We start from the raw sequence: 21,012 nt of genomic DNA, 5'->3' as shown, positions 1-21,012 counted from the left end.
TAACTAACCTTGTGGGGACACACAATTCAGTCCCATTCAAAATCCTATTTTCCCTAAACCTTACCTAACCTTAACTCTAACCCTAGCTCCTAACCCTAACCCTAAAACTAACCCTAGCTCTTAACCTTAAACCTAATTCTAACCCTAATAGTGGTAGGGCTAACCCCATTTAGTTGACTGGTCGATTGTTTGGTTGATAAGCTGTTGGTCGACCAATTTTTTTTTTTGTTGAGCAGTGGTAAATATATATTTTAATAACGATTCACCTGTCTGATTCACGCCTGTGTCAGTGGACTAATCTATTGTGGAGGCACACTAGTATCACCTGTAGTACATTTACCCTTAATTACCATCATTTATCATCTACAATGTTTGTTTGGTTACGATCATTTCTGTTAATGCATTCAATATATTATTATTACAGTCTTACAGTTCTCATTGTCGGAGTGGATACGTTGTTTGCAGAGCGCACAACCTAGGCTACACTTGTGAGAAAAAAGTTTTGGTTTATTTAATTCCATGTATGAGTTGTCAATGTATTAATTGTCTTTTGTTTAGAACGCTCCTGTCAATCTTGAGTAAGGACAAACACCTGATTAAACATAGAAGTCGGCCTAGGCTACCTGGCCTAAGCACAAATGTAGGCCTAAACAGTGCCTTGCAAAAGTATTCATCCCCCTTGGCATTTTTCCTACTTTGTTGCATTACAACCTGTAATTTAAATGGATTTTTATATGGATTTCATGTAATGGACATACAGAAAATAGTCAAAATTGGTGAAGTGAAATGAAAAAAATAACTTGTTTCAAAGAATTATCAAAAATAAATAACTGAAAAGTGGTGCGTGCATATGTATTCACCCCCTTTGCTATGAAGCCCCTAAATAAGATCCGGTGCAACCAATTACCTTCAGAAGTCACATAATTAGTTAAATAAAGTCCACCTGTGTGCAATCTAAGTGCCACATGATCTCAGTATATATACACCTGTTCTGAAAGGCCCCAGAGTCTGCAACACCACTAAGCAAGGGGCACCACCAAGCAAGCGGCACCATGAAGACCAAGGAGCTCTCCAAACAGGTCAGGGACAAAGTTGTGGAGAAGTAAACATCAGGGTTGGGTTATAAAAAAATATCCAAAACTTTGAACATCCCACGGAGCACCATTAAATCCATTATTAAAAAATGGAAATAATATGGCACCATAACAAACCTACCAAGAGAAGGCCGTCCACCAAAACTCACGGACCAGGCAAGGAGGGCATTAATCAGAGAGGCAACAAAGAGACCAAAGATAACCCTGAAGGAGCTGCAAAGCTCCACAGCGAAGATTGTAGTATCTGTCCATAGGACCACTTTAAGCCATACACTCCACAGAGCTGGACTTTACGGAAGAGTGGCCAGAAAAAAGCCATTGCTTAAAGAAAGAAATAAGCAAACACGTTTGGTGTTCGCCAAAAGGCATGTGGGAGACTCCCCAAACATATGGAAGAAGGTACTTTGGTCAGATGAGACTCAAATTGAGCTTTTTGGCCATCAAGGAAAACGCTATGTCTGGCTCAAACCCAACACCTCTCATCACCCCGAGAACATCATCCCCACAGTGAAGCATGGTGGTGGCAGCATCATACATTTTACATTTTAGTCATTTAGCAGACGCTGTTATCCAGAGCGACTTACAGTTAGTGAGTGCATACATTTTTCATACTGTGGGGATGTTTTTCATCGGCAGGGACTGGGAAACTGGGAAACTTTCCCATGGGGGTCCAGTATGAAAAATATACAAAATAATGTATGCACTAACTGTAAGTCGCTCTGGATAAGAGCGTCTGCTAAATGACTAAAATGTAAAATGTAAAATGTAAACTGGTCAGAATTGAAGGAATGATGGATGGCGCTAAATACAGGGAAAATCTTGAGGGAAACCTGTTTCAGTCTTCCAGAGATTTGAGACTGGGATGGAGGTTCACCTTCCAGCAGGACAATGACTCTAAGCCTACTGCTAAAGCAACGCTTGAGTGGTTTAAGGGGAAACATTTACATGTCTTGGAATGGCCTAGTCAAAGCCCAGACCTCAATCCAATTGAGAATCTGTGGTATGACTTAAAGATTGCTGTACACCAGCGGAACCCATCCAATTTGAAGGAGAGGGACAAGTTTTGCCTTGAAGAATGGGCAAAAATCCCAGTGGCTAGATGTGCCAAGCTTATAGAGACATACCCCAAGAGACTTACATTTAAGTCATTTAGCAGACGCTCTTATCCAGAGCGACTTACAGTTAGTGAGTGCATACATTTTTCATACAGACTTGCAGCTGTAATTGCTGCAAAAGGTGTGTCACGATCGTCGAAAGGAGTGGACCAATGCGCAGCGTGGAATGCGAACATCTTTTATTTATATTTCACCACACGAACAAAAACAACAAAATGATACGTGAAGTCCTTGGGTACATACACAAACCAACACGGAACAAGATCCCACAATACACTGTGCCAAACAGGCTGCCTAAGTATGGTTCCCAATCAGAGACAACAAGCAACAGCTGATTCTCGTTGCCTCTGATTGAGAACCACCCCGGCCAACATAGATACCCATGAACTAGAAACTGAAACAAAGAACACAAAACATAGACTCTACACACCCTGGCTCAACATAAAAGAGTCCCTAGAGCCAGGGCGTGACAAGGTGGCTCTACAAAGTATTGACTTTGGGGGGGGTGAATAGTTATGCATGCTCAACTTGTTTGTTTCACAAGAAAAAATATTTTGCATCTTCAAAGTGGTAGGCACGTTGTGTAAATCAAATGATACAAACCCCCCAAAAATCAATTTTAATTCCAGGTTGTAAGTCAACAAAATAGGAAAAATGCCAAGGGGGGTGAATACTTTCGCAAGCCATTGTAAATGTGCCCATTTGGGGATCTGATAGTATTTCAGATTGTCTTAACTCACTATCAGTGTGTAGCTAAGTAATTTTCACCTTGCCTCAAACAGCAAGTAAATGAAGTCTGTTTTTACATCCATTGAGAATGACAATAGTTCCTCAACATAGCCTATTTGAAATCTTTCCAGCTCTCTCCCTTTCAATAACCGCTCAGCATGAAAGGGGGAAAAATGTCATGCTCTGATCCGATGGAAACGTCATAAAATATGCCTTCTTCTTATCCCTTGCGCAAATAGCCTACAGCTGTGTCTGTCTGGAGCTCACTGGAGCAGGAAACTCTGAAAGCACAGAATATTTTGCAAGTTTGCTAGCAGGAGCTTCTGGCTGGACCAAGTTAATAGTTGATACAATGTTTCAAGTTCCTTGCAGACAGGCCATGAATAGCCAATGTGATTTATAGGATGTTTATTTTTATCAGGATATTTTCTACCTGCGGGCTGCAATGGTTTTATTTGTTGGCTTTATGTAGGCTACTTTTACATATTGGCAATGGCAATAGAAGTTACTTTTAGATTTGTATCATTTTCATTTAGATATAATTTGTATTAAGTACATGACATTGTTTTTGAGAAATGAAGACTTTATTATAAATAAAGTGAAACTGTTCCACGAAAACGTGCATATGAAAATCATAACTGGCATGCAGATCAGTAGAAATTAGGGGTGTAACGATCCATCTACTACATCGATGTATCGATTTATATTCCTATGATCCAACTACATCGATCTGTGCTCGGCGAGTTGGCCTTTTGGACAACATATATCAATCTAACATCGTTTTAAAATGTAATAAATCGATTGTATCGATACTAGGAAATAACCCATTGGATTTAAGCACGTCAGACTTTATATGGATGTTTTTTCTTAGCACTTTTAATGATAAAGGCTTTAAACATTACTCGATTCAGTCTGCCTATCCGTGACGTCATCGCCCCGCGCCAGCAGCAGCGCAAAGGCGCAAAGACAACAAAACATAGCATGGCGGACGACAGAGGAGAAGCCGACGAGCGAGAAATTATCAAGCCACCATTGTGGTCCTTACAAGAAACAGGAATCTAGGAAACTTCACCTGCACTGTCCAGTATCCAGGTATATATTTCAGTCACACTGGTTGAATTTTTGGCTAAAAGGTTACTGAATCGATTTCAAGTCACTGAATCGTTTCGGATCGTATCGTTCTAAATGAACCAATATCGTCCTTGAATCGTATCGACAACCACGAATCGTGATACAAATCGAATCGTTGTTAAAACGAATCGTTACACCCCTAGTAGAAATGGTATGATAACTTGGCACTTCAAATGGAAAAGGTTGCCGACCGCTGGTGTAGCCTATACCGGCAACTTCAGGAGTGTAACTCAGAATCTGTGAAGGCCAGCAGCAGCGGGAGGAGGAGGGTCGGGAAAATGTTTTTTTTTCTGGTTAGGCTATATTGATCTCTGGCTCCCACTTTAGTAATTTGTGTCTTCATTTTTTATCGCAGTGCGTAAAGCATCAGACAAGCTCAGTAGCCTACATATAGTTGATTTGATTCAAACATAGGGTGTGTCTATATATGGAAAAATACACATTTTAACATTTTGACCAATCGATTCGTCGAAGAAACTCTCGGCCGACCAATATTTTTTTTTGTCGGGGACAGCCCTAAACCCTAACACTAACACTAATTCTAACCTTAACCCTAAACCCCCTAGAAATAGCATTTGACCTTGTGGGGACTAACAAAATGTCCCCAGTTGGTCAAATGTTTGTTCGTTTACTATTCTTGTGGGGACGTCTGGTCTTCAAGTATGGTTAAACATGTCCACACACACACTGTACCGGCACACAGCCTTGTCATAGCCACACACTGTACCGGCACACAGCCTTGTCATAGCCACACACTGTACCGGCACACAGCCTTGTCATAGCCACACACTGTACCGGCACACAGCCTTGTCTTCAGGTCTCTCAATGGGAAACCTAGCTCATATGAAATGCAAGCTCTGTTTGGCACATCACCCACTGCCTTTGATACGATTATACAGATGCGCACACACACAGACAGACTTACGAGTTGACACAGAGCACGACGATGTTCTTCCACAGGTTTCTGGTGCTGGTCATCTTGACAATGCAGGTCCTCTTTGGCTTCTTATGCAGCTCATGCTCCAGCTCTGATGGTGAGATAGAACAGTGTGATACCTTTACACTGGCAGGGAAACAACAGACACACACAGACACACACACATGGAGCCAGCAGACTCTAAAGTAAAGGTCTTCTGTGGGTTGATGTGTGTGTATGAGATCTGAAATAAAACACGTTATTTTATTGATCCAGCTGTATTAATCTGCTCCCAGCGTTAAACTCATTTCTCATGGAGAGTGTATGTGTCTGCCATCAAGCCTTGCAGATGTATTTCATCATATGAAACTAGAGCCCTGCAGTTGCACATATAACAATGTACGCGTATGTGCATAGTGTGTGTGTGTTGTCACTGTGTCTGACTGACTGAATCCATTGCATACACATTTCATCACTGAAATCAGAGACCTGCGGTTACGTGTTGTTTATAACAACAATATGATCAGTGTAAATGCAATTGACAATGGTGTGTTGTTTTTGAGGCTACGTGAGACATCCCATATGTATATACTGATCAGCTGCAAACCAGGCATCTGTGTAGCGGCCATGGACGGAACACGTGGTTATTCTTTGACATGCAGGGTCTTCTCCCTCTCTGTCTCTCCATCTCTCCATTTACTCTGTCTCTCTACCTCTCCCCTCCCTGTCTCTCCATCTCCTTCACCTGCTAGAACGCCACTGGGCTCGGTTGTCATGTCGACCTGGTTCTTCCTGGCGATGCGGAGCATCATGTCTTTAGAGCGTTGGTAGTGCTGGGTGGCCAGGAGCCAACGCAGGGACTCAGGGAAGATCCTACATAGAGAGAGGGAGGGGGAGTCAGAGAGACAGAGAGAGGGTAGGGGAGAGTGGAGGGTAGTAGGGAGAGAAAGATAATAAGTTGTGAGGGAGTGAGTAGGGGAGAGAGAGAGAAAGAAAGGAAGGAAGGAAGGGAGAGAGAAGTAAACACGAGAAAGAGAGAGAGAATGACAGAAGGGAAGTGAGAGAAAGAGAGTATTGTCTGAAGATCTGAACAGAGCATGCAGTGTGTAGTGTACTGTACAAGCCAAAGCCTGGTCCTGATGACCAAGTCTTTAACCTCTAACCCCACATCATGGCGGAATCCCTCAGTGGGCTGAGTTACTTCATCAGTGAGAGGGGCCACTCCCTAAGTGGGTGTGGCTATCCCCTCAGTGGGTGGGACTCCATGGTAATTCTCATTTTCAACCTCTAACTATAGGATGAATGTCTCAACAGAATAGTGGTGACATGGAAGACATTTGGGCGTGGCTCCTTACCAGATGTAGGGCAGCATGAGGACGAAGGGGCAGATGATGATGATCTGCAGGACCTGCCAATCATCCCGGGCGGGCCAATCACGACACAGAGCCGCCACCCCGGGCATCACCAGCTGCCCGCCCACCATGAGGAAACTGGCCACCATGGTCATGGAGAAACGCCAGCCTGGCAGGCACAACTCAATCCCTGTAGAGAGAGAGAGAGTGGGGGGAGAAAGAGCCAGAGAGGATGGGGGAGCGAGAAGGGGGAAGTGTAGAGAGAGAGAGAGAGAGAGAGAGGGAGGGAGGCAGGCAGGCGAGAGAGGTTAGACATATACAGACACCATGGTCATGGAGAACCGCCAGCCTGGCAGGCCCAGTTCAATCCCTGTAGAGAGAGAGGGAGAGGGACAGAAGTTACAGACAGATAAATTGGTTCAATTAGTGCATTCTCAGAGGTTTTGTGTGTTCCTTCTATAAAGGGCTTTTCACACTACTGAGCCGAACCTATCTGTGCCTAATCAAACTGTACTGAGCCTGGTTATGCATTCACCATAGTCACTGGAAATTTACATTTTTTACATTTTAGTCATTTAGCAGACGCTCTTATCCAGAGCGACTTACAGTTAGTGAGTGCATACATTATTTTTTTCTTCATACTGGTCCCCCGTGGGAAACGAACCCACAACCCTGCCATTGGTCCTCTGTAGCTCAGCTGGTAGAGCACGGCGCTTGTAACGCCAAGGTAGTGGGTTCAATCCCCGGGACCACCCATACACAAAAATGTATGCACGCATGACTGTAAGTCGCTTTGGATAAAAGCGTCTGCTAAATGGCATATTATATTATTATTATTATTATTATTTATTATTATTGCAAACGCCATGCTCTACCAACTGAGCTACACGGGACTAAATGTGATGAAAAGGACGATGTGAAAAGATAGTGTGAAACGAATATTGTGAAAGGGGTATAATTGTATATCACTGCGGTACTGGCTGGTATCTCTGTCTGTGGTATATGTGTGTTTAAAGACTAAACGGTGAAACCTACATCTCATTCAATGAATAATTTAACACCTCTTCATGGCTGACCATTCCCTGGAGAAACTCCCAGTTAACCACCAGTTAACAACCAGTGAACCACCACAGAACATATCTGTCAGACCTCAACACTATAGCCATTGTCAAGGGTTCAGTCAGTTCAGTCAGTGAGCGTTTCACAGTAACCGTCCCTTTCTTCCCTGAATGGGCTCTTGTCTCACCCCCCTACCGGCTACCCTGTGGTACAGTCCAGATGGTCCACTCCAGATGGCAAGGTCTATTTGAAGGTGACCAGTAGGGGGGTGTAGGAGAGGGGGGCTGTATACTGTATGCTCACTAACCAGTGCTCATGTACTGTCACTTCCCATAGCAGAGATGACATAGAAAGGAGAGAGGGGCAGAATACAAATGAGCCAACCTCCTGAGAGGAGGAGAATAGGAGAGGGAAAACTCTCTCCCTCCATTCATCATCTAGATCACTGGAAGAAGAAAAATAAACCTTCCTACTGCAAGAGCGAGAGCGCTATACACACAAATTGATGGAAAGCGGTGTTCGGGGAAAAACATACAACATTATAAAATCCATGTACACAAACAACAAGTGTGTGGTTACAATTGTCAGAAAACACACACATTTCTTTCCACAGGGCCGTAGGGTGAGACAGGGATGCAGCTTGAGCCCCACCCTCTTCAACATATACTGTATATCAACGAATTGGCGAGGGCACTAGAACAGTCTGCAGCACCCGGCCTCACCCTACTAGAATCTGAAGTCAAATGTCTACTGATGATCTGGTGCTTCTGTCCCCAACCAAGGAGCGCCTACAGCAGCACCTAGATCTTCTGCACAGATTCCGTCAGACCTGGGCCCTGACAGTGAATCTCAGTAAGACAAAAATAATGGTGTTCCAAAAAAAGGTCCAGTTGTCAGGACCACAAATACAAATTCCATCTAGACACCGTTGCCCTAGAGCATACAAATAACTATACGTCAATCTGCCTAAACATCAGCGCCACATGTAACTTCCACAAAGCTGTGAACGGTCTGAGAGACAAGGCAATAAGGGCCTATGCCATCAAAAGGAAGATAAAATTCGACATACCAATTAGGATCTAGCTAAAAAATACTTGAATCAGTTATAGAACCCATTGCCCTTTATGGTTGTGAGGTCTGGGGTCCGCTCACCAACCAAGAATTCACTAAATGGGACAAACACCAAATTGAGACTGCATTCAGAATTCTGCAAAAATATCGTCAGTGTACAATGTAAAAACACCAAATAATGCATGCAGAGCAGAATTAGGCCAATACCCTTTAATTATCAAAATCCAGAAAAGAGCCATTAAATTCTACAACCACCTAAAAGGAAGCGATTCCCAAACCTTCCATAACAAAGCCATCAACTACAGAGATTAACCTGGAGAAGAGTCCGCTAAGCAAGCTGGTCCTGTGGCTCTGTTCACAAACACAAACAGAGCCCCAGGACAGCAACACAATTAGACCCAACCAAATGATGAGAAAACAAAAAGATAATTACTTGACACATTGGAAAGAATTAACAAACAAAAAACAGTGCAAACTAGAATGCTATTTGGCCCTAAACAAAGAGTACACAGTGGCAGAATACCTGATCACTGTGACTGACCCACAATTAAGGAAAGCTTTGACTATGTACAGACTCAGTGAGCATAGCCTTGCTATTGAGAGAGGCCACCATTGGCAGACCTGGCTCTCAAGAGAAGACAGGCTTATGTGCACACTGCCCACAAAATGAGGTGGAAACTGAGCTGCACTTCCTAACCTCCTGCCAAATGTATGACTATATTAGAGACACATATTTCCTTCAGATTACACAGACCCACAAAGAATTCTAAAACAAATCCAATTTTAATAAATTCCCATATCTATTGGGTGAAATACCACAGTGTGCCATCACAGCAGCAAGATTTGTGACCTTTTGCCACAAGAAAAAGGCAACCAGTAAAGAACAAACACCATTGTAAATACAACCCATATTTATGTTTATTTATTTTCCCTTTTGTACTTCAACACATTGTTACAACACTGTTCATAGCAATAATATGACATTTGAAATGTCTCTATTCCTTTGAAACGTTTGTGAGTATAATGTTTACTGTTAATTTCTGATTGTTTATTTCACTTTTGTTTATTATCTATTTCACTTGCTTTGGCAATGTAAAATATTTCCCATGCCAATAAAGCCCTTTGAATTGAATGGAGAGAGAGAGGAGTCAGCTGATGCCTGGAGATGGCGAACACCCCTTCCAACCTCCTGTAGTGAGCTTCTCTCCCCTGGAGCCTAAACACACAGGAAGGAAATTATACTGACCTCAGGTTGACTCATCCTTAAGCCTTCTCTCTCTCTCTATCTAGATGTATTTTTCTCTGTGTGTGTGTGTGTTGTGTGTGTGTGTGTGTGATGAAAGGCTGTGCCCACTCAGCACAGCCCGCTCTGTTCAAACCAAACAGAATCAGACCCAGAGCCCAAACCTCCTCCTCATTAGACAGATATTGTAGTAGGCTGTATGAAACTAATGTAATGTACTGCTCACAATGAAGATACCTCTGCCAGAGCGTTGTATATAATCCTTCGCAAAATATAGCAGTAAGTAACCCCTGCTGCTTCCCCCAAAAAACATAACCCCTTGTGGAGGTGGTGTCTGCTTACAGACTGTTCTGGGAATCACACACACACACACACACACACACACAGTGCTGTGAGTCAGGGACCTTTTGTTCCTGCTGAGAGGGAGAAAGACTCCTCTTGTGTTGATTACCTCACTGAACCCCCTCCTCTCCTCTCCTCTCCTCTCTCTCCCCTCCCCTCCTCCTCTGCACTCCCTCCCTTCTTCTCTCCCCTCCTCTGCTCTCCTCAAAGCTGATCCCTCCATTCTCCCTCCCTCCCTATACCCACTCCTCTCCCACTGCTCTCAACTCAGCTGAAGTGTCTCTACCCTCAAAAGTTGTACTTGTCACATGCACCAGTACAGTTAAATGCTTGAATTGCAAGCCCTTCCCAACATTGCAGTATTCAATATCAGAATATTATATATTTTTTTTAATGAAATGAAATAAGAAATAAGAGAGGGGGGGAAAAAGGGAAGGTAAACTATATACTATACTATACTGTACATGGTCAGTGCCAGTACCACATTTACAATGTGCAGGGATTCTGGATAGTTGAGGTAGATATGTACATGTAGGCAGAGCTTAGGAAAAAGTGACTGCTAGCAGGATTAATAATAACAATAATAACAATAATAGTCAACAGTATGGCAGCAGCATAAAACAAACTGCCACCCCTACCCCCACCCCAACACATGTCCTCTACCCCCTCCCCTGTCCACTACCCCCTCCCCTGTCCACTACCCCCTCCCCTGTCCACTACCCCCTCCCCTGTCCTCTACCCCCTCCCCTGTCCTCTACCCCCTCCCCTGTCCACTACCCCCTCCCCTGTACTCTACCCCCTCCCCTGTCCACTACCACCTCCCCTGTCCACTATCCCCTCCCCTGTCCACTACCCCCTCCCCTGTCCACTATCCCCTCCCCTGTCCACTACCCCCTCCCCTGTCCACTATCCCCTCCCCTGTCCACTACCCCCTCCCCTGTCCTCTACCCCATCCCCTGTCCTCTACCCCCTCCCTGTCCACTACCCCCTCCCCTGTCCACTACCCCCTCCCCTGTCCACTACCCCCTCCCCTGTCCACTACCCCCCCTCCCTGTCCTCTACCCCTCCCCTGTCCACTACCCCTCCCCTGTCCACTACCCCCTCCCCTGTACTCTACCCCCTCCCCTGTCCACTACCACCTCCCCTGTCCACTATCCCCTCCCCTGTCCACTACCCCCTCCCTGTCCACTATCCCTCCCCTGTCCACTACCCCCTCCCCTGTCCACTACCCCCTCCCCTGTCCACTACCCCCTCCCCTGTCCACTACCCCTTCCCCTGTCCACTACCCCCTCCCCTGTCCTCTACCTCCTCCCACTACCCCCTCCCCTGTCCACTACCCCCTCCCCTGTCCACTACCCCCCTCCCCTGTCCACTACCCCCCTCCCCTGTCCACTACCCCCTCCCCTGTCCTCTACCTCCTCCCACTACCCCCTCCCCTGTCCACTACCCCCCTCCCCTGTCCACTACCCCCTCCCCTGTCCACTACCCCCTCCCCTGTCCACTACCCCCTCCCCTGTCCTCTACCTCCTCCCACTACCCCCTCCCCTGTCCACTACCCCCTCCCCTGTCCACTACCCCCTCCCCTGTCCTCTACCTCCTCCCACTACCCCCTCCCCTGTCCACTACCCCCTCCCCTATCCACTACCCCCTCCCACTACCCCTTCCCCTGTCCACTACCCCCTCCCCTGTCCACTACCCCCTCCCCTGTCCACTACCCCCTCCCCTGTCCACTACCCCCTCCCTGTCCACTACCCCCTCCCCTGTCCTCTACCTCCTCCCACTACCCCCTCCCCTGTCCTCTACCCCCTCCCACTACCCCTTCCCCTGTCCACTACCCCCTCCCCTGTCCCCTACCCCCTCCCCTGTCCACTACCCCCTCCCCTGTCCTCTACCCCCTCCCACTACCCCTTCCCCTGTCCACTACCCCCTCCCTGTCCTCTACCCCCTCCCACTACCCCTTCCCCTGTCCACTACCCCCTCCCCTATCCACTACCCCTCCCCTGTCCACTACCCCCTCCCCTGTCCTCTACCCCCTCCCCTGTCCACTACCCCCTCCCCTGTCCTCTACCCCCTCCCCTGTCCACTACCCCCCTCCCCTGTTCTCTACCCCCTCCCCTGTCCTCTACCCCCTCCCCCACCCCTGTTCCCTGCTTCTCCTTTCACAAGGAGGCAATCCTCTGACTAGGGCTGAAAGAGATCAGCTGCAGAGAGAAAAGAGAGAGAAAACAGCGTGATTGTGGCTAAAGAAATCTGTAATAACAAAAGGCTTGACCCCCACACCCACTCACTGTGTGGAAGGTCGGAGGGGAAGCGGGGTGATAAGAGCAGCTGTCAGGGATAATAGGCACCTGTGAGAGAGTGGTCCTCTGTAGCTCAATTGGTAGAGCATGGCGCTTGTAACACCAGGGTAGTGGGTTCGATACCCGGGACCACCCATACGTAAAAATGTATGCGCACATGACGGTAAATCGCTTTGGATAAAAGCGTCTGCTAAATGACATATTATTATTATTATATTATTATTATTATTATATTATTAGAGAGAGGAAGAGAGGGAGAGGAGGATGGAGGACAGGGAGTGCAGGACATGGGATGATTGTTCAAAGACAGGGAAATGTGGAGATAATAGGGAGGGAGGGAGGGAGGGAGGGAGGGAGGGAGGGAGGGAGGGAGGGACAGAAAGAAAAGGAGGGGAGTGTTTCTCTGTCTGCAAACCCCACAGACACACACGGACACACACCCATATCGTTTCCATTTCCCTTCATCAGCATGGCATACACACACTCAAACTTTGCTGCACTTAAAGAGAGAGAGGTGTATGTACTGTGTGTTCGTTTATGTTCTGCTGTGTTTGTGTATGTGTGCATATACACTGAACAAAAATATAAAATGCAACATGTAAAGTGTTGGTCCTATGTTTCCCATTTTTTTGCACAAACAGCTTATTTCTCTCAAATTTTGTGCACAAATTTGTTTACATCCCTGTTAGTGAGCATTTCTCCTTTGCCAAGATAATCCATCCACCTGACAGATGTGGCATATCAAGAAGCTGATTAAACCGCTTGATCATTAGATCACAGGTGCACCTTGTGCTCGGGACAATAAAAGGCCACTCTAAAATGTGCAGTTTTAGAGGAGGTAGAGGACAGGGGAGGGGGTAGTGGACAGGGGAAGGGGTAGTGGACAGGGGAGGGGGTAGTGGACAGGGGAGGGGGTAGTGGACAGGGGAGGGGGTAGTGGACAGGGGAGGGGATAGTGGACAGGGGAGGGGGTAGTGGACAGGGGAGGGGATAGTGGACAGGGGAGGTGGTAGTGGACAGGGGAGGGGGTAGAGTACACAATGCTACAGATGTCTCAAGTTTTGAGGGAGTGTGCAATTGGCATGCTGACTGCAGGAATGTCCACCAGAGCTGTTGCAAGATAATTTAATGTTAATTTCTCTACCATAAGCCTCCTCCAATGTTGTTTTAGAGAATTTGGCAGTATGTCCAACCGGCCTCACAATCGCTGGCGTCGTGTGGGTGAGAGGTTTGTTGATGTCAACGTTGTGAACAGAGTGCCCCATGGTGGCGGTGGGGTTATGGTATGGGCAGGCATACGGTACGGACAACGAACACAATTCCATCTATGGCAATTTGAATGCACAGAGATACTGTGACGAGATCCTGAGGCCCATTGTCGTGCCATTCATCTGCCGCCATCACCTCATGTTTCAGCATGGTAATGCACGGCCCCATGTCGCAAGGATCTGTACACAATTCCTGGAAGCTGAAAATGTTCCAGTTCTTCCATGGCCTGCATACTCACCAGACATGTCACCCATTGAGCATGTTTGGGATGCTCTGGATCGACGTGTACGACAGCATGTTCCAGTTCCAGACAATATACAGAAACTTCGCACAGCCATTGAAGAGGAGTGGGACAACATTCCACAGACCACAATCACCAGCCTGATCAACTGCGAAGGAGATGTGTCACGTTGCACGAGGCAAATGGTGATCACATCAGATACATTTTACATTTACATTTTAGTGATTTAGCAGACACTCTTATCCAGAGCGACTTACAGTTAGTGAGTGCATACATTTTTCATACTACCCACCCGTGGGAATCAAACCCACAACCCTGGCGTTGCAAGCGCCATGCTCTAACAACTGAGCTACAGGAGGGTTTTCTGATCCTTTTTTAAGGTATCTGTAACCAACAGATGCATATCTGTATTCCCAGTCATGTGAAATCCATATATTATGGCCTAATGAATTCATTTCCATTGACTGATTTCCTTATATGAACTGTAACTCAGTAAAATCTTTGAAATTGTTGAATGTTGCGTTTATATTTTGTTCAGTATATCTATATCTTTGAACATTTCGATTAAGGCAGCCGCCTGCACCTCTCTGATTCAGAGGGGTTGGGTTAAATGCAGAAGACATTTTGGTTGGATGCATTCAGTTGTGCAACTGACTAAGTATTCCCTTTCCCTCTGCAAAATCTTCCCAAATTGGTTCCCACTACAGCCTATTACCATGACTACCATAGCAGCATTGGAATAACGATATGCTGTTATTTTCTATTAACATGAATCCTTTTGAGCATGTCTACTTGGGTGTGGCAAAATGCTATAGTAATACTCCTTACTCTCTGAGACAAACAATAATAACAACAACGCATCTTTATCCTACCAGCTCTGACCGTATACATCATGTTACAGAAGACAATGAGGTTCATGTAACAATACAGCTGTTAATTTACATAAATGGGTCATCAATGGAAATTAGAGTATTTAAATATCGTAGTGTGTCACTATACTGTAAGTGATAACACATGCAGCTCACGCAAGCAGTGAAATACGTTTTTTTATTTTCACAACATAAAGTAAATCCTAGAGTAAAGTACCATGGCAACCCACTGCATAGCTACAGTAGCTATTTTCTCTGTCGACTCTGTACACTCTCTTCTGAACACCTTGTATTTACACAATAAAGCACAGACAACATAGGACTTTTTCACTAACACAAACACACATTCTCTCTTCCTCTCTCTCTCTCTCTCTCTCTCTCTCTCTCTGTCTCTCTCTGTCTCTCTCTGTCTGTCTCTCTCTCTCTCTCTCTCTCTGTCTCTCTCTGTCTCTCTCTCTCTCTCTCTCTCTGTCTCTCTCTCTCTCTACACACACACGTTATGTTCTTCTATCCTCGTGGGGACCTAAAATTAATTTCTATTCAAAATCATATTTTCCCTAACCCCTAACCCTTACCATAACCCTAACCCAAACCCTAAACCTAACTCCTAACCCTAAACCTAACCGTTACCATAATCCTAATTGTAACCCTAACCCAAAACCAAACCTCTAAGCTTAAAATAGACTTTGTCCTCATGGGGACGTGAGAAATGTCCCCACGAGGGAGAAGTTTCCTTGTTTTACTATCCTTGTGGGGACTTTTGGGGATTTTAGGTCCCCACAAGGATAGAAGAACCAACCCGCACACTCTGTATAATTAGAGTGAGAGAACAGTGCCTACTCGATGCATCATTTCAGATCAAGGTCACAAGCTGCTGGTTGTGTGTGAATGTTTACTGTATAATCAGTCTTATTCCTGAAGGGCAATGTGTCTGCCAGGGCCCGAAGGACTGCTAGGTCTCAGATGTACACCAAAACTTAGACATGTGTCAAGTGAAATGGATCCCATTTAAATGACTTTTTCTATTTAAGCTCACGAACAGCAGTATAGGGGTTGTCTTATGTCAGTATAGGTAGCTGTGTGTGTGTGTGTGTGCTGTCTTTGCTTGTGACACACAGCAATGTCAGCTGGTCTTATTCATGATTATTGAATGTGAACTTTAAGAAATTATGATATTAGAGACAGAATCTGATCAGGTGAAAAAAGTAAAACTCCACGCCAGAGTTGGGAAGGCATGATGGGAAAAAACAGTTGTCAGCCTCCCTTCTAGTATGGCCTGGTAACAATGACCTCACACAAACACACACATGCAGGCACACACAGAAAACATGACTCCGAGTTTGTAGACAGTCTTTGTTTGATGACCACCCAAACAAACACCCAAACAGCACCATACAGCATCCATCTGGATAATGTGAGGCTAGGCATTCACCAACACAAAAACCCAGAACCTCTTTCTCAAAAAACACATGCATAGTACACCACAAAATCGTATCCTATATTCATCACATTAGCCTCAAACCATCTTCCCAGGATCACCTTCATAGAAGCGTAAAATCCCTTGCATTTATCTGGACAGGCATTATAAAGGATAGTGAGAGTCTCTATAACAACAGTAACTACAGGTCAGGGAATAAACCCCCGTATGACCCACCAAAGCTCAAAGAGGGCGTCCATTTTGTTTGTTTGTTTTTAGTGAAGCTCAGAAGAGATTTTCAGCCATCCCCTGCTGTTGTGAACAATACCGCTGCAGAACGAACCCCCCCCCCCACCCAACCTCAAACGGACTGACTAATCTCTCTGGTGAGAAAAGGCCAAAAGGCCTAGGGGACAAGGGAGAGGGGTGGGGGGTTGGAGGTTAGATGGTAAAGGGGTAGTAGGATAGTATGCCAAACATAGCTGTAGATAAAGGACAAGCTAGAATATACTGATGTCCCCATCAAGGGGGAGGGGGACAGTGGTTAGGGGGTTGGGCGTCAGTATGGCAGTCAGGCATAGCTTTAGATAAAGGACAAAGCAAAAGCAGACATTGTCAAGGTCCCCCATCAAAGACTGTAAAGTGATAGTTCATGCTAATCATCTGATTCATGCTGTGTATCTAATCGAACTAGACATTGTTGATGCGCCATCAGAGACCATTGAAGGTTTAACACTGCTGTGAATATAATCAACACCCAGAGTCTAATGTTGTTGTTTATCACTTCAGGTAGACAGACACAGAGACAGAGAGCAGCATGGTGTGAGAGTGGTGACAACGTGAGAGAGAGGACACACATCATCATCCCAGGACGACTAGCAACACACAGGAGAAGGATTGATGAGTAGAGAGAGAGAGGTGAAGGAATAGTGGGAAAAAGCTGAGTGAGAGAGAAGTTAGGTACTACCTTAGAGGTGGAGTGATGGGGGGAAGGGGAAGTGTGTGGAGTAGAGCCCTAAGTTCTAAGAAGACCATGCCGTTTGCTTTCTGGGCATTCTTTGACAGACAACAGAACTAGATACCAGGAAGTGTAGGTGTACTTACTCAGTATGTAGAGGGAGAGAGTGAGGCCAGCCAGACAGAAGCCCTCAAAGAAACGTAATGTGCTGAACATGGTCACGTTGAAGGAGAACGCTACACTCAAACCAAACACCAACATGAACAGCACCGAGACTATCAGGACTGGGTGACGACCAAACCTGAGAGAGAGAGAGAGAAAGAAAGAGAGGGGGAGAGAGAAAGAGAACGGGGGGAGGGAAGAGAGATGGAGAGAGAAAAAAAGAGAGTGGGATGGAGGGAGAGAGAGAAAGAAAGAGAGGGAGAGCGACAGAGAGAATGGGAGAGTAAGAAAATGAGAGAGAATAGAGAAAATAAGAAATGGAAAGAGACAGAAATTAGTCCAATGGTCTGGAAGAGAACATTCAGATCCCCTCCAGTCTGTTTCCCTCGGCAACCTGATCCTGGGTTAGAGGTCAGCAGGTCATTGGGTCAGAGTTCTGACACGGTTTTTCTCTAATCTATGTTGCTATAGCTACAGCTCATCCCACAGACAACTCAACAGGGAGATATGTGGGTGTTTTTCATAAGACACTGTCTATTCTCGGATGCCTGGGGGAGTGGGGATGCAGACTCAGGAATGAGAACACATGTAGCAGATGGCTAAGTGCATCACTACTACTTTCCTGAGACCTAGAAGTACTGTCGCCCCAGATCCAGAAATGCCTTGGCTTTTTATGGGTCAGTGGTATTGACAGTGTTTCTTGAGTATGTTTTGTTACGTTGGGGAGAGTTGTGAGTTAGCGGTTGGAGCGGAATTTCCACTGTCACACACAAATACACAAAATGGAGAAGGAGAATGCTGGATGGCGTACCAGTCGGCCATGACGCCCATCACCAGGTAGCCGAAGATAGATCCCACCAAGAGAGAGAACTTGGCGATGTGAACCTTCCAGGCCGAATCACACACCAGGTTCCACTGCAGAGAGAAGTGGGAAATATATGTATTAAATATAAGTAATAATACACCAAACAACAGAAGAGAAAGAGAATGAGAGGGACATGAATACTGACATGTCTATCAACAACATGATGAATACTGACATGTCTATCAACAACATGATGAATACTGACATGTCTATCAACAACATGATGAATACTGACATGTCTATCAACAACATGATGAATACTGACATGTCTATCAACAACATGATGAATACTGACATGTCTATCAACAACATGATACAGTATCACACTCCATAAGACAAAGAGTAATCATGTCATTTGTTAGAGACAAAACTAAAAGATCCTGAAGCACAACTTGGTTGGAGAGAGAGAGAGAGAGAGAGAGAGAGAGAGAGAGAGAGAGAGAGAGAGAGAGAGAGAGAGAGAGAGAGAGAGAGAGAGATAGAGAGTAAGGGAGAGATAGAAAAAGAGGGAAGAGAGATTGAAGGAGAGTAAAAGAGAGGAAGAAGGCTAGAGAGAGATGAGTATTGGGTATGATTGATAAATCTACTGTAATAGGTTTATCTATGGGCTATTTAAACCCAGCATTATCTGAGAAAGCAGATGTCTGGCACTGAACACACACACACACACACAGTAAAACTCTAAGAAAGGATCACACATACTAACAACACACACAGTTAAACTTCATCTCATATAAGAAGGTCCCTGTTTGAGATTAAATTGATATTTTTTCAAACCTGTTCAGATGCAGGTCAATGCGTTGGCGGCAGGTAGCTTAGTGGTTAAGAGCGTTGTGCCAGTAACCAAAAGGTCGCTGGTTCTAATCCCTGAGCCGACTAGGTGAAAAATCTGTCGATGTGCCCTTGAGCAAGGCACTTAACCCTAATTGCTCCTGTAAGTCGCTCTGGATAAGAGCGTCTGCTAAATGACTAAAATGTAAAATGGGTCAAAAGAGAACCTGCTACACCTACTCTTCTTCTATGATGGATTGTACAATAATCACATCCTCTGCTCTCATCAGTATCACAGAGTGGCCTAATAGGCTACACTGCTGTATATTACAATCGCATTAAACACTGTACACCCACAGTAGGATTAATTCAATTCGCTGGCATGGATAGTTATACTCCAGAGTGTAGTGTGTTTTTGATCATGTCAGCTGAGATATAAAAGTGGTTTGAAAATGAGTGGGCACCAGTTACTGTATGCTCTGAGGGCACACTGTGATCTGTCTTACAGTAGGCCTATGGCACAGAATGTACCGAATGGAACATTGGCAGAGTACATGTGCTGTCCATGGTGCTGGGTAGACTAAACTCCACTGAGACCAGATTGTGCCCCATAGTTGCATAGGATGCCCTGTTAGTGATGCTGATGATTATTCAGCTTTTTCAGGACGCCGAAACAATCAGAGGGGAGAGGTATGGTATCTGGTGCACACTTGTTACCTTGGTTACCACGTTCTGACTGAGTCCTGTCTGCAGCTCGAGCTTCCACTCCTTGCACGCGCACTGCATGCCACCGCTGTCACCTACACCGTTTCGAGTGTTATTGTCTCGGGGGAGGTAAGGCACGGGTGTACCAATGCCACCGTTCGTGACGGTCACCGGTAACGTTAAAGAACCCACGGTCCAACTACTCCCGTTGACCAGAGGCTGTACGCACGTGCCGTTCGGTTGCGCCAAAAGGAAATAATCCGAAAACTGGCTAAATCCGATAAATAAAGCCGGTATCCACGTCAGGATCACGAGCTGCTTTTGGTGTTTCCCAAATCCCCCGAGAGACGGTAGTACTGAGCCGTCGACGTGCGGCAGCAGCCTGGGGGCCTGTGTCTGCTCCAGCGACATGAAGCCGTTCTCAATTGGCGGTTGGTCCCGGTCCTGGTGCTGCGCCTCTGCCACGGGCCGCTCCGGTCCCGCTGCCATCTCGGCAACAAAGAACTGCCAAACTCCGGGCGCTCTGCTGCCCTGTCCACTCGGCTGTGCTCTGCGTAAACCCTGTGTTACAAAGGAAGCCCAGGCAGACAAAATGTATCCAACAAAGACTGGGGAAGAATGGGGGTAGAATGGGGTCCTCTGATAGATTACCAAGCGGTTGCTCGTCACACCATGGTGCTCCGGTTAGAATGGGCTGACCGAATCACGGTTTCAGGTGGAGCCTGGGGCTCAGGGCTGCAGCGAGGACACCGGCAAGGTGTGGGCTCGGATAGGCAGGCATGCTCACCATGCTGAAGGTCTTTGTGTTCCAACGGGGTAGCATCCATCCATGTGGGGTTAAACTAGACACACAGGCAAATAGGTGTGGGTGACTGATCGGCACATTTGCTAGCACCTCCACGCGCTCCACAGGTAACACACCTGTCCAGTCCTTGACCCCTCGCAGGTATAGCGGTGGTCAATGCTCAACTTTGCAGTCAGAACCAACCGTTAAGCCTATCCTACATCTTATATGGCACTCATCCAATATGAGATCACCGTTTGATTTCAATGAATATTCGTCCAGGTCTCTCCGTCCTGATTCCCTTGGCTTTGAACAAGTCGATCACACACTCCAATCCCGCTTCGTTTCGCCGGTAATCGATGGTGTAGGCTAAACCGTGCAGTGCACGCAGCCTCTGAGAATCAAGCCCCGCCCTTCCCTGTCGTTCGCCGCGCTGTGATTGGTCCGTGTTCACGGGGCGATTGCACCACTGACGCGCAATTGGGCATCGGTGCGTTAGCCTACCGAAACCGTGACAAAGACATCCTTTGTTTACCATCTGCCCCCTTTCCCTCAAAAGAATAACACGGGTTTGTGAGAAATACTATACAATTCATGTTTATCGTCAATTAGGTGAGAT

The 21,012-nt window shown here is 46.0% G+C and overlaps 1 protein-coding gene across 1 annotated transcript in view; it reads right to left on the bottom strand.

Moving 5' to 3' along the window:
- The window catches only part of LOC121533879 (solute carrier family 22 member 23), a 34,647-nt gene extending 13,836 nt beyond the window's left edge, over positions 1-20,811 (bottom strand). Inside the window, exons 1-6 of the mRNA XM_041840195.2 lie at positions 19,622-20,811; positions 18,080-18,183; positions 17,253-17,407; positions 6,341-6,527; positions 5,731-5,858; positions 4,995-5,097 (exon numbers count right to left, since the gene is read on the bottom strand). Of these exons, the coding sequence (XP_041696129.2) occupies positions 4,995-5,097; positions 5,731-5,858; positions 6,341-6,527; positions 17,253-17,407; positions 18,080-18,183; positions 19,622-20,098 (1,154 nt within the window). The 5' untranslated portion in view covers positions 20,099-20,811. The remainder of the gene's footprint in view (positions 1-4,994; positions 5,098-5,730; positions 5,859-6,340; positions 6,528-17,252; positions 17,408-18,079; positions 18,184-19,621) is intronic.
- Positions 20,812-21,012: the final 201 nt, after the last annotated feature.

Source organism: Coregonus clupeaformis, chromosome 20 (genome assembly GCF_020615455.1).
Source record: "Coregonus clupeaformis isolate EN_2021a chromosome 20, ASM2061545v1, whole genome shotgun sequence".
NCBI lineage: Eukaryota > Metazoa > Chordata > Actinopteri > Salmoniformes > Salmonidae > Coregonus > Coregonus clupeaformis.
The sequence above is the reverse complement of the archived record's forward strand: the minus strand, read 5'-3'. Positions and strand labels throughout refer to the sequence as shown.